The sequence below is a fragment of the Manacus candei genome, unplaced genomic scaffold, assembly GCF_025592945.1.
Source record: "Manacus candei isolate 608988 ecotype Guabito, Panama unplaced genomic scaffold, ASM2559294v1 h1tg000048l, whole genome shotgun sequence".
In the NCBI taxonomy this organism is placed as follows: Eukaryota; Metazoa; Chordata; class Aves; order Passeriformes; family Pipridae; genus Manacus; species Manacus candei.
The window spans coordinates 13,226,813-13,240,798 of NW_026138096.1; the positions used below are offsets into that span (position 1 = coordinate 13,226,813).

General features: G+C 46.6%; 1 protein-coding gene across 3 annotated transcripts in view; it reads right to left on the bottom strand.

Moving 5' to 3' along the window:
- The window catches only part of SMOX (spermine oxidase), a 51,435-nt gene that overhangs the window by 14,880 nt on the left and 22,569 nt on the right, over nucleotides 1-13,986 (bottom strand). The window contains exons 1-3 of one of the 3 annotated variants that reach the window (XM_051798216.1): nucleotides 11,123-11,246; nucleotides 9,339-9,573; nucleotides 4,986-5,212 (exon numbers count right to left, since the gene is read on the bottom strand). In XM_051798216.1, the coding sequence (XP_051654176.1) occupies nucleotides 4,986-5,212; nucleotides 9,339-9,546 (435 nt within the window). In that variant the 5' untranslated portion in view covers nucleotides 9,547-9,573; nucleotides 11,123-11,246. Of the gene's footprint in view, nucleotides 1-4,985; nucleotides 5,213-9,338; nucleotides 9,574-10,693; nucleotides 10,873-11,122; nucleotides 11,247-13,986 lie in introns of those variants that run through there. The other 2 variants (XM_051798217.1, XM_051798215.1) reach the window with 2 other exon arrangements.

A 13,986-nucleotide genomic window follows, 5' to 3' on the forward strand; every position in this document is an offset into this window, starting at 1 on the left:
TGATTTCTGAGGGTTTACATACAGTCCTGCAGGGAATTCACAGAATCATGGGTTGGAGGGGATCCTAAAGATCACCTAGTTCCACCCCCTGCCATGGGCAGGGACACCTTCCACTAGACCAGGTTGCTCCAAGTCCCATCCAACCTGTCCTTGAACACTTCCAGGGATGGGGCAGCCACAGCTTCTCTGGGCAACCTGTCCCAGGGTCTCACCAGCCTCACACTGAAGAATTCCTAATATGTAATCTAATTCAACCCTCTTTAAAGCCTTGTCCTGTCGCTCCATGCACTTGTTCAAAGTCCCTCTCCAGCTCTCTTGGAGTCCCTCAAAGCACTGGAAGGGGCTCTAAGGTCTCCCTGGAGCTTTCTGTTCTCCAGGCTGAATAACTCCAACTCCCTCAGCCTGGTGCTGAAAGACAGAAAGGGCTGAAGGTCAGAAACTAAAAGGAGTGAATTAAATGTCCATAATCCTAAAACAGCTTCACTTCAGCTTACATCTTCTGTCTTCTTTCTGACCAGCTCTGGGGCATCCCACAAGCAGGGGCTGTGCAGAGAACGTGGATTCCAGCAGGGATGTCCCCTCTGTCACCTACCAGCTTCTACCTCCACGTGTTCCCTACATACGTGCTCCTCCACCACAGGAAAAGGCAGTTTCTTAGGAAGAACAAATCTAAATAAAGAAGTTTCTCCGCGCTGAAGGAGGCCAGGAAAGCACATCCCAATCCACACTCCTTCCTGTCAGCGCCGGTGACGATCCACAGCATTGTCTTTTTCTCACTTGGCTTAAAAACTGCAGTGATTTAATCCCCGGGCAGTGAAAAACCCCGACAGAGACAGGTCCGGGCTGTTTCCAGGCCAGACATCTGTCAGTGCAATAGAGGCAGGGAGGGAACAGTGACTCTCGGTGGCCCTTTGGTCCTGCTTTCCACGATAACTGCAAGGCAAGGCACTGGAGCTTAATTGGGGATGGCAGGAAGCCCAGCACGGGGTGGGGGCGAGGAGGGTGGAAAACGCTGTCATTCTTTGGCTGCATCCCTCCCCCAGAAGCTGTTGCAGAACACAGGGGAAAGCTGACAGATAACAAGGCTGTTAATTAGCTGATTGTTAAAGGGAGGGTTCCTGGGAAGCAGGTCTTGAGGGACCAAATCCCTACTGAAAAGCTGAAGTAAAAATAGGCACTTTTTCTAAATCAGGCTGGTCGATGGACTGTGTGATTTTTCACCTGCACTTAACTTGTCCAGCTCACCACCTCCCTCCCAGCCTTCACTAATACCTGGGAGCTGGCTTTAAATACCTCTTTGGAGAGGGAAGTGAGGACTTAGCATGGACAGAAGAGCAACTCTGAGATCAATTGTCCCTGCTCACATTTTTCCAGGAGTTATATAGAGACCCTGAAGCTGCAGACATCGCCCTCAAGGGCCGCACTCCTGACACTTTCCTGAAGGTCATGCAGATGTGGCATAAGCTGGAACAGGCCAAAATCTTCCCCCAGCCCCAGAATTCCCCCAGTTATCCCAGAAGGAATGAAGAGGAAGGTGGGAAGATTATGAATACATGGCCAGAGCATCATAGCCTGGGGATCCTCCCCGTGCTGGTGTCCCTTTCCTTTTGGAGACTGACCAAATGCAGTGACAGTGACCCTGAGAACTGCCAGCCCCACACAGCACATGGTCGAAGAAGGACAGTGTTTAAATGACAGTGGCTGGAGAGCTCTCCTGCTCTATCTCATGGTGCTTCCCTTGGCAAAGCACAGTTGTAAATCCAGGTGGATGCTCTGCAGGACTGGAGACCTTCCTTGGAAGCACTGCTCAGTTTGCAGTGCTCTCCCAAGGGGATTCAAGTCACCTTGGTCACAAGCTCATGACAGATTCTGACTGACTTCAGTGCAGGGTAACAGCCCCTCAGAGGGAACTTTTTGCTACAGAAATGAAGAGCTGAGCAGTTTTCAAGCAGTTTGATTGCTTGGCTTCCTCGTAACCAAATAAAGGCTTCTGTGAGACATCCCTACAGCTATTAAAAATTCAGGCTACTGCAAACAAAAAAGAAGCAAAACTTGTATTGAAGTAGAAGAAGCCAGCCAAAAAAGATTGGACAAGTGCCTGGAAAAAGCCTAAGGACTTTCCAAATGAATTAGTGAGGCAAAGCTCTGGAGGTTCAGGGGTGCTTTGCCTTTCACTCCAGAAAAACTCAGCACACAGAGACCTCGTCTTGCTAGAACTGAGCTTCAGAGACTCCACATGCACCAGTGAAACACTGGAAGGGAGACCCCCTGAACTTTGTATTCCCCAGAATCTGGTGTCCAGGCAACAAGATAAGTGGGGCTAGAGAGATCCAGATGGAGGAGCAGAGCTGGAGGCACATGCTGGAGCCCCAGCAGCAGCTGCAGGGAAAGCTGGGCAGTGTGTGAGTGCCTGGGGAGTGAGCCGGCTGTGCAGGGAGGGCAGGCCTTTGGAATGGGGACAAATCTGGGCCTGTCCATTTGGGAATACATTTTCCACTTCAACCCTGATTAGGCTTTGCATCCCTGAAGGGGGTTGCTGGTTGTTTTATGGGGGTTTCCTTCTTTTCAAGCCACAGACTTTGCTATCTCAGCCTCTTCTAAAGGGATGAGATGACTTGATGGTGGGACTGCTAACAGTAACCTGAGAAGGGTCTGGAAGCTCCTATGGGGCAAGGGAGGAGCCTGACCTCAGGACTCAGTGATCTGTCAGATGGCTTTTTATCCTGGACAACTTCAAGATGTTTTAACAAAACCACTCAAAAAAACCTGCCTCCTCAAAACAGCAAAGATGCAGAACCGAAGATCAAATTCCTGCTGTTCCTTCCCAGCACCCATTTCATCAGTTAAAGCAACAGAGTTTTGGCCAGCCAAGATGAAATAAGAAATGATGGAATGGACTCTAATGAAAATAATAATGAAAACTTTGAGAGAATGGGGGACTCAACAAAACACAAACCAGAAATGCCCCAGCCAGACTCAGCATGTGTGAAACACTCTCTGCACTTTATGCCAGAGGAAAAGGTCCCCAAAGCCACACACCTCCTGCACATGCTCCTGGCTGCCCACCCTCCAGGGCACTTGTATTTCCTACAGTCATTTTAACTGCAGATTTTCAGGGGATCACATTGCTCGCCTTAATTCCCACTTTTCCTACACAGCACAGGGCAGAAACCACAGCCAGCTGTCTTAAATCACTACAGATCATCCAACCTGGCACCCCAGAGAGGTTGGGACAAGCAGCTCAACAAAAGCTTGAGCTGCCTCTGCAAGAAATTCCAGCAGGCTTTGGAGGAAGGCAGAGAAAGCACCTCCCAGCAGGAGCAATTAAGGGGTTGGCTGGTGCCCTGTGCTTGGCTTCAGCTGTCCCTTACATATTTTTTATGGCTGTGAGTGCCTGTAGACATTTTTACAAGCCATAAATGTGAAAGCCTTTTCTGTCTGCTAGAGATAAAGATATCCTGTGGCAATGATAAGCTAATTAGGTGTTTCGCAAAGAAGATTAACTTTTAATGTGTTGTTCTCTCCTGTCACTGGCTGCCCCTTTCTCTCCCCTTTAAAAGAAAGGGTAGATTTACCAAATTAATCATTTCTAAAACACTGGTACCTTGTTATAGCCCTTATCTTACTGGGTTTATCTCAAAGCTGACTAGCTCTCATCTTTGTATTCTCTTCTCATTTCAGAGTCTGCCCTCCCCTTGCTGGAGATTTTCCTATCATCTTCCAGACAGGATGATCACTGAGCCCTGCCTGCAGTTTGGCACTGTTCCATTTACATAAATAATGCTGCTCACTGCAGTATTTTCACTTCTCTTTCCAGCCCTACTTGCTGTTCATCCTCCTCCACACACATCTCACCTGTCTTTTTTTCCTGCTTGGCTCTGGTTCTGTTTTCAACCCAGTAATATGAAAAGACGTTCAGATTAATTACCTCCATCTGCATTTGCCCAGGAAGTTGTCCACAGGTTGTTAAATCCTTTCCATACCAAAGTTTCTTTTAAATTCCTACTACTCCTCTCTAAAACTGAAACGATCTTTGTGCCATCCCATCACCATTCCAGTTCACAGACAAAGGACAGTGCCAAAAGTCTTTCCCAATTTAAAAAAAAAAAAAAGAAAAAAAAATCCCCTTTTCTGCTCCCCACCCAATTCTTGATAATTCTTTACAGGCTCACAGACATATTTTTAAACAAAGTATGCAACAGAAACCTGAATCTAGTGTGTGTTCAGCCAAGAGTCAAACACTGAAGTTCACTGTCAGACGAAAATCCAAAGGTTTTAGGCATGGCTACAGCTTGATGAAAATCCTCATGTTCTGCTCCATTTTATATAACCTACTGAGAGATCACATTACCTGGAGGGCCAGACAGTCTGTACAGACCCCTCTAAATGTACTTCATGTGACATTAAAAACTGTGGGGAATAATTATAATTAACTTTGGGAAGGAAAAGACTTAAAAGAACCTTGAAGTGAAGTCCACGCTGGTCTGAATCTCCCAGCACAGATGTCCCTTTTCCTTCTGATGCAAGAAAACTTACAACTCTTATGATACTACACTGACTTTGGCACCCTACACAGCACATTATGGTATTTATAAAAAGTCATAGGGATACAATATTTAGCTGGTTGTTGCTAAGGTTTTGCGTCTACTTTGTTCAGTAATTTGATCTCTCCTCTACTCTTTTGATTAAGTAGCAACTTTCTCCAGCAAACAACTGTATCTCCCCAGAAACAGTTGCTGGAAGTGATTAAAACTGATGACAAACGTGGAAAGATTGTTCTTCCTCACAACAGCGAGTTAATCCCACGTCATGGACAAACAACGGGGTACAGTGAAGCAGATGAGATTAAAAAAAAACTTAGTGGTTTGGGGTTTTTTTACAAAGAAATTAAAGCTTTTCTACCTTTGTCCCGGATCGTCACAACCGTGAAGGGGCCTCAGTGTTTCAGGCAAACCTACAACCTGCCAAAGCAGCTGAGCACCAACCTCGTTGTATAAATCACTGAATTCTTCAACCACATCTTTCGGGATCCTCTGCCCGTTGTTGGTGAGGTGATAGGCCACCCCATTCTTGGAGTAGAGACTGATCCGCCCAACGCTCCTCTCGCCGTCAGTGGTTTCCTCAAGCAAACCATTGTCTTCTGCTAAATGATAGACTGGGTTTCCATGTGAACCATGAATCCACGTAGCTCCCAGCTCAAAAGTGGCATGCCCTGAGGGAGAGGAAGCCAAAGAAAATGGGTTATTGAAGCCTGTTTTCCTGAAAGCTTGTCACGCTCAACCTGAACTAAAATGTTCACGAGCAGAGGCAGAATCGCCCAAGGATGACACGTGTTTGAACATCACAAGTGATTTTTCTCTGTCAGACACAGGCAGTGACAGTGTTCTTCAAACCAGTCCTTCGAGATACAGGGTTGGATAGTGCTACAAGGATGGGATGTTTCCAAGGAAGATGCACCACAGTGACACACCTCTGGTACTTAAGGAGAAATTCAGACCTTTCTCAGTTCCTGGTTCTTGTTGCCAGCAGGGAGACGTAGGAAAATCTGGGCTGCCTTGGGATAGTAACACTGGCCTGAATACTGAACCTCCTGCGATTAAAAATGCTCATTACTTACAAATACACCTCAGATTAACTGCAATTAAACGTGTATTTCCATTCCCCAAATGAGTAAATAAGCTGCATTTTATTATTTACGCCTTCGAAGATTTATATCGGGCTCCTTAAAAAGATGCACCATTAGGTTAAACACCAGATTCATTTAGTTTTCATCACCTGTACTCTCAGCCTGCAGAACACAAAGATTCTGGTCATCCCCACTCTCCCCCTTCCTTACAACTACTGGGGTTTGCACCAGGGCTCTCCCCTGACCCAGCACTGCCAGGACTGTGCTGAGAGCACAGGCAGATGCTCAGCAGCTGAAAGCAGGTGTTAAAAATAAGCTTGGGGTGTGTTCTCCCCCTACATTTTGACAGATTCTCTGGAGTCCAAAGCTGTTTTGAAGTCTGACAAAGCTGGGCAGCCTCTCCCAGCATCGTGGGAATGCCTGATTAAGTGAGATAGTTAACAGGATCCTGCTTGATGGAGAAAGGTTGGTGCAGTTACCAGTCATCATATGCTATTTAACATGTAAATATATGCTCAGACAGAGACACTGCAGCACTGTGCTGTAATGCAGTCAAGTTTAATGGGTGAAAGCCCCAAGGAATGCTGCTCTCCAGCTGAGAATCTGCCTCCCAGGGAAGCTCCATGGATCTCATTCTTCACACAACCACCTTGTCATTAAGTACCATGCTGACTGCCCTTCAAAATCTGCATTACAGCACAACATTTCTACACCAAAGCACAGCATCAACTCACAAGCCTGTGAATATTTAAGGTGCCACAAAGTCCAGAGCACCCAGCCAGGTGGAAATGACTGAGCACTGGCAGTCAAAGATACAGAGCTCATCAATATTGCATGTGGTAGCCCCCCTGCTAACACAACCCCCTGCAGTCATCCCATGCCAGAGCAGCAGCAGGAAAACTGCCTCCTGCTTTGTGGCAGGAGCTTGCTCTCTGCTGCACAACAACCCTCTGTATGCACCTGGTCTTTGAAAGAAAACAATGTGCCAGCAGGTCCTGCTGTCTTAGTGCTGGGGAACAACGATGATGTGTCCCAAGTTCTCCTGTTTGCAATAGCTGTGTGCAATAGAAACAAATACCTGCAAATTAAAAGCAGTAATTCTTGCCTTGTAATACTCAAACACATCATTACCAAGTAGATAAGTCAGCTGTTATCAGGTGTTAAGTTACATGATGAATTATTTAAAAGTGTAAAATTAAATAAGATCCTTTCAAACAGAGACAGCCAATTTACTTTCAGGGCCTTAAAGGATTTTAGGTTCAGTATTAATCTACTTTGAATGAATCACCCAATACAACAAAAATAACCAAAGGAATACAGAGATTGTGCACGAAGCCTCCTGAATATGTACAGCAACTTCCACATTTCCCTTCGCAGCCCTGACTATTTCTTGGATATCCTGTTGTGAAATATCTGCAGTGGATACAGATGGTACAGATCACGTGCAAGACACACACAGTCCACAAACACACAAACCCTCTGCCTCACCTGTGCTAGAAAAGATGTACCAAATCTCTGAAAATTCAGGTTATTTCCCTGTGCTGAATAGCAACATATTCCATGCACTTGAGGGAAAATACTATGCCCTACAAGACACAGCGTGGCTCAGTGGGAGTGGAAGGATTAGGATATAATCCTGAGAAGGTGCCACCATATCACAGAACAGTTTGGGTTGGAAGAGACCTTAAAAGACCATCCAGTTCCACCCCTCTGCCATGGGCAGGAACACCTTCCACTAGCCCAGGTTGCTCCAAGCCCCATCCAACCTGGCCTTGGACACTTCCAGGGATCCAGGGGCAGCCACAGCTTCTCTGGGCAACCTGGGCCAGGGCTTCCCCACCCTCACAGGGAAGAATTTCTTCCTAATTAGTAGCTCTGATAAAGATTTAAATCAGATCTTTAGTCAAGTCTGCAGACAGGGGTGGGGCCAGAGAAGTTTAACATTTAAATGCCATTTAACATTTAAAGGCCAGATCAAACTGGTCATATGTTGAAGGCCCAGAAGAACCACTTCTTTAACAGTTGTTTATGCAGCTGTAGCCAGTTCTGAGAAATGAGCAGGTCTTGCACGTCCTTGGTGCAGTCTTGCTGCTCCAGAAAGCACAGAAGAAGAAAACACAGCCCAGAACCATGCCCTCCTACCAGGCAATAAGCAGGCTCTGAATATGTGCTGCTTCACCACCCAACAGGGCTCCAAAATCGTTTGCTAAAAGGCACATGAATCTGCCAAGAGCACAGGGGGTCAAAACACGGATCCACCTTGAAAGAGAACTGCAGCCCACACCCACACAGGGCAGCCTTGAGAGTTTGCAGAAGGTAAGAAAAGACCATTTGCAGTTTTAGGAAAGGTGTTAAAAGATCAAGACTTTGGATTCCAGGCTCTGCCTTGCAAATAACAGTTTTATCTGCAAACTGTGAGACCTCCCTCAGACTGTAATGTCTGCTCTTGTCTCGCGCTAATTAAGAAGTGTTAACGAACAGGAGGTGGATTCCCAGCAAAGGCAAAGATGTGAGTTATTGGTGAAGGTGGCCAAAGGTGAGAGAATCAATCTCAAAACTAATACACCAAAACTATTTCACAGGTGCACTGGTAGAATGATCTATTGCTCCCTGAAGATTTCAGCTCTTTGGCACTTCCCTCCTCTCACAGGCACGATCCAGGATATTTTTAATACAGCGGATTGTGAGTAAAGGACACACTTCCCATCCTCAGCTCTATGCCAAGTCTCAGCAGAATGTGAAGTGCCCTATTCAGACCCTGGAGATTAGATTTGTCCAACTGCCTTTCCATTCATTTCCCTTCTGCAAGTTCACGGGACGCTGCTGTTTGTTTACTGTGGTGAGTTTATTGAGTAAAACACAGTAACTGATGTAACCACCTAAGAAATAAAAAGAAAACAGGGCAGGAAGAGGCCAAAGGTAATAAATCCAGACAGTGGGATAGACACAGAACTAGTTTGTTGAAATCAGGAGGAAAATGCAGTAAAAGCGAAGAGATTTTCCCCTCCTGCAGAGAAGAGACAAGCAATGTCCTCCTAGATAGTTGCACTGACTCCTGTGCTGCAAAGGACAACGTTTGTTCCACGAGTTTTGCATTTAGAGATTTTACGAGCCCTTCCAATTGACACGGGATTCAAATATCCAGCGCCTGCACCTCTCTTACACACCAAGAAAGGAACCTGCAGAGGTGGGAAAGCTGCAAATCAGGATGAAAGGATACATTGAAGAGGTTTTTCCAGCAGCCTGATTCCCAGTGGGTAGTGCCCTACACAGTAAATTACTTCAAGGGAAATGAATGGGGCTGTTTGTGAGGCAGAACAGCTCAGAGCTTCCCCTTTGCAAGCACTGTAAGCCCTGAGAAACATTTGCCAGCCTGGAGATTTACTGGCTGCTCCTGGGCAAGAGTCAGGCTGGAAAACCTGGGTGGAAACTGTCTCGGTACAGCTCCTTAATCACAGAGCTGTTCCTGCGAGAGTGAAAACAATCACCCAGATCTTTATGTCACGGAAACACGGGGTTTGGAGCAGCGCTGGGTTGGGACTGATGCACGAGACAGCACGGGATCACCCCGAAAGGAGCCCGGGGATTTACATTCCCGACAACACCACGCCCCGACCCAACGCTGCACGTGCACATATCCCGTTCCCAAGGTCGGATTAACCCAACGACAACACAAAGGCTCCCCGGGAGGGCAGGGAAAGGCCCCTCTTACCGAGTTTCACGCTCTGCACGCGGCCCCCGATGCGGTCGGTCGCCTCGAGGACAGTTACATCCGTGAAGCCGCTTTCCAGGAGCGCCTTGGCTGCCGACAGGCCCGCGAGCCCAGCACCGATAACGACTATTCGAGGCTGTCGCTTTCTCCGTAGGCCACTACTAAGAGGATCATCCGTGCTGTCTGCAGATATTTCACAACTTTGCATGCCGTCCAAGCTCTCTTTCTAAGGAACCTACGGGGAGAAAGCAAACAAGTGCTTACAAACGCTTATCCTCCGCGGTTAAAAGTTCCCAGGGAAGGCAAAAAGAAAACTGGAAATAAAGAAGCCGGGCAGAAGAGAAAAGAAAGTTGTGAACTGGACCCAGCCTTTCAAAATGGGATGCACGGAAAGGATAACTGAGGTCAAACTGGGATGCAACAAACTTTTTAGCCTGGAGGACCAGTACTGGAAACTGCAGAAATCTCCACCCTCTTGTACGATGTAGACTATTTCCAAAGGACTTTCAAACTCTCATGTTTTTATATAACCTCTGAAAGTGGCAATTTTGTGGTAAAGGCTTTGAAAAATAAAGACAAAAGAACGACGTCCCCAGTGCCGACGAGCTCCACGACCCAGTGATGAAGCTCCACTGTGCCACTGTGGCAACCACAAAGCATAAGCTTCAGATCCTCTAACCAGGGCACTAGGTAAGGAGGGTTTAGCTCTGAGCATGGAGACTGGATATCAAACCAATCATTACAGAAATGGGACAGACGGGAAAACATTTCAACTGATGAAAGCCAACAAGGGCCAGTTCAGAAATTCACAGCCACATGATGCAGCCTCTGGAGCCAACGCTGTCCTGCCACATCAGGATCAGCCTTGGGCTTTGATGAAGAGAGGTTCAAACCCACACCAGTCCTGACCAGTTCAACCCTACCTCCACCTACCTAATACATCCAACGGCTCCTCTGAGCAGGACCCAATTTTCGTTTGTAAACTCCCAGAAGCCACCTTTATACCAGTGTCCATCCTTAGTTCTCAGGTCCCATTACCTTATTTTAGTAGGTGGGACTCAGCAGCCTGAGTCCATGGCTAAGGGTCCCTAATCAGGGATCACCAATGCAGGATGTCTTTACACACAAATGTCAGTGTGTAGACATCTGGTTCTGGGTAGTTCACACCTGCCCTCCAGAGTGTGAAGGAACAGGGTACAGAGACCCAAACTCCACCAGGCCCACACTGGCATCAGTCCCAGCTTGCAAAGGATAAACACACAGCCCACAATTCATCGCCCTTGGAATCTGTTGGTGCCCAATGATTTGGATAAAACAATTCCTAGCTTTACCATCCTCCCTCCCCAAACACTTACTGAATACAGAGCTATGCAAGGAGACAGTGTTCTGCCTCTTCCTGTTGCCAAGCTGCTGGATACCCCTTCTGAGTTCCTCCTCAATTCACCCAATGCTTGGCCAGTGTCAAAGTGTTGACTATTCCTCTCTTCCATCACCAGAAGGGTCGAACCTTTGCACTGAAGACACTATTGAAGTTTCTGATCACATGTACTAACTAAGTTCAAGGTAACAGTAGTTTCATTTGGAGAGTCTCTTTTTCTCCAGGATCTTAGAACATTTATGTATGTTGACCAAGCAACATCCACTCTCTGAGGAGAGCTGACACCAGACTGTAGTTTTAAGCAGTGGTATGAAAAGGAGGGTGGCCCCAATTGGGCTCTGAGAACTGTTTTGAAAATCTTTAAACTGGAACAGCTTCAGCTCAATCCACCCTTAGCTGGACTCACCTGCACGAGGGATCTGCACAGTGTGTGCAAACTCTGGCTCTGCCATCAGAGCTTGTTCCAACTGGCACTGCACCACTTCCAACTGCCACTGCAGCAGCTCCCAACTGCCACTGCCCAACGGAATGGAGAGCCATAGAATCCTGACTGGATGGGACTTTAGAGCTCATTTTGTTCCACCCCACTGCCATGGGCAGGGACACCTTCCACTAGAACAGGTTGCTCCTTTGATCCAACCTGGCCTTGGACAGTTCCAGGGATCCAGGGGCAGCCACAGCTTCTCTGGGCAACCTGTGCCAGGGCCTCCCCACCCTCACAGGTAAGACCTTCATCCCAACATTCAATCTAAACCCCTCCTTCTTTAGTTTAAAACTGTTCCCTCCTTGTCCTATCACTGTCTGCCTGTGTAAAAAGTCACTCTCTCTCTTTTCTATAATTGCTGGAAGGTCTCCCCAGAGACTTCTCCAGGGGAACCCCCCCAGCTCTCCCAGCCTGGCTCCAGAGCAGAGGGGCTCCAGCCCTGGCAGCATCTCCGGGGCCTCCTCTGGACTCTCTCCAGCAGCTCCACATCCTTGTGCTGTTGTTCCCAGGGCTGGAGGAAGCTCTGCAGGGGGGGGTCTCACTGGGGCAGAACAGAGGGGGAGAACTCACTCCCATAGACATTCTACAACACTACTCAATCTCCAGATAACACTTTGATCCAAGTATTTTAACTGCCACAAGAAGGAAACATCTTTTCTGCCATCCTATAGAAACTGAAACAGGTCAGCTCAGTTCTTCAAGCACAGCTTTCCTAATCCTGGCTTTGGCGAGCTCCTGTGAATTCTTCACATGAAAGCTTCCAGAAAATGTTTTCCCTCCCATTTCAGCATTTTAATACTGGATTAGGTGACCTGTCTAGACAGATGAGAAAATAACAGGGTATTTTGTGTCTACAGAACCCTGATTTGGAAACCACCCCTACTCAGCAAACAACCTTTACTGTATGATCAGCAGGAGAAGGCAATTAAAATTTAGCAAAAGCTCGAGCTTTCCAACCAGGATCCACGTTCCATTGTGAAATGAACAGGTGATACAAATACATGAATCCCCACTGCACTTTATTTCAGTATCAATTGTACACTTTTCTCGGCTCCCAAGTTAAGACAAGCACATAAAACACAGTTCAGTGTGTTCAGTGCTCTCCCTTCAGCACTTGCCAAGCCACCAGTCAGGGCTCGAGCCAGTGAATATCACCAGGTCCCCTGACACAAAGATAGTTTGGCTTTTTACTTTTTCTTAGTTGCCAAAAACAGTTGTTTCTTTCTCTTTTTTTTTTTTTTCCTCTTTTAATCACAGGGTAGGAAGTGTGTTGGCTGTTGTACTGTGAGTCTCTCTCAGGCTGTAATTTTGCTTTGTGTCCATCTAAGAGCAAGGGTAGCACTAAAGCACAGTGTCACTGAAAGTCAAATTCCCCTGCTTTGTCTTGCTTACAGCCTTCCTGCCCGACAGCCAACAGGCCACAATTAAATATCCAAATACACATCTTTCTTTTGTCTTAAATATACAGCTTTGATCCTCTTATCTCACGTGTGTTTCACTCAGGATATTTAAATCACTTCTACTCCCAGACCTGTTCCCTTTCCTCACTATCACCATCCTGCCCCTGCCTCCCTACGTGCCACTACCCCTTCATTGATCCCCTTCTACTTCCTTCATTCAAAAAATAAAACCCTTTAAAAAAAATCCCTGAAACCAACCCCTCCCTGAAAAAAGAAAATAAATCCTGAGCATAACTGCTGTTTCCCAGCAGACAAATCTTTGCAAAAATATGTTTTCTAAGCTGGGCATCATTCTACCAACCCAGAATCATGGGTTTCCATTCCTGGCATTTTTACCCTTCAATCCTCTGAGCTCCCCATCCTTTAATCTCTGCTGATCTCAGCTATGAAAAGTTCAGAGGTGTGACAACTTCATGAGGTTTTTTTTCCCTCATTTTGCCAGTAAACCTTGCAGGTCACAAGGAAGAAGCCAGAGAATTAAGGCAGTTCACAACTGCCCTCCTTATTACAACAATGCTCTCTGAGCAGGCTATTCTTCTAGGACCCTTCAGAAAAAGGTCACCAAGGCTCCAACTACTTAAAAATACAAAACCCAAATAAACAAAAGCATTTCTCAAGGAAATCTGCTATTCTTAGCTCGCCCAAAGGCTCCCGTGGTAGTACTGTTGTAGCTGTCATGATACAAAGATTTGGGCAAGGCTGAAAACAAGGCTTGTGTGCTTGAAGGCTTGGCTGGGGGTTGGTTGGGATTTTGGGGTTTGTTTGCTGGGTTTTTTTTTTTCCATCAGGATTGGTTCATCTTTAAAAAGTGACCTTTCTTCAGACTTCAGGTTGTCTTATACCCATGAGCCATAGCTGTGAGCTCCTGGCATTCTACAAACCCCATTATTTTGGGTGTCCAACTTGCATCTGCTGCCCTCAGCCTTTCAGGTCGTGGAGAGGAGGAGCAATCCATCCTGCTGCTCTCTGTCATTCCCATCTCAGGATGGACAAGCTGAAAGGGAGCTTACAGACCATTTAAAACAGACCTCCAACCTTCCTGAGTGCTCTTATATGGTGTTATATCAACAGTCTTCACATTAACAAGTGTAACAGCCAGTCTGGAGGGTGAGAAATGCAGCATCAACACAAACAAATTCCCTGCTGACTGCACAGATTGAGCAGCCCCAGCATAAAAATGCACCAGAATCACTTTATTCCCTCCAGGTTTTGAAACTATGGGAATTAAGCATCATCCTTAATCAGAAAAACTAAGCAACAATATCCCATGTGTTTGAAAGGAACTCGGATAAAACCAGCAAGACTCAGCTGAAAGACTAAATGGAA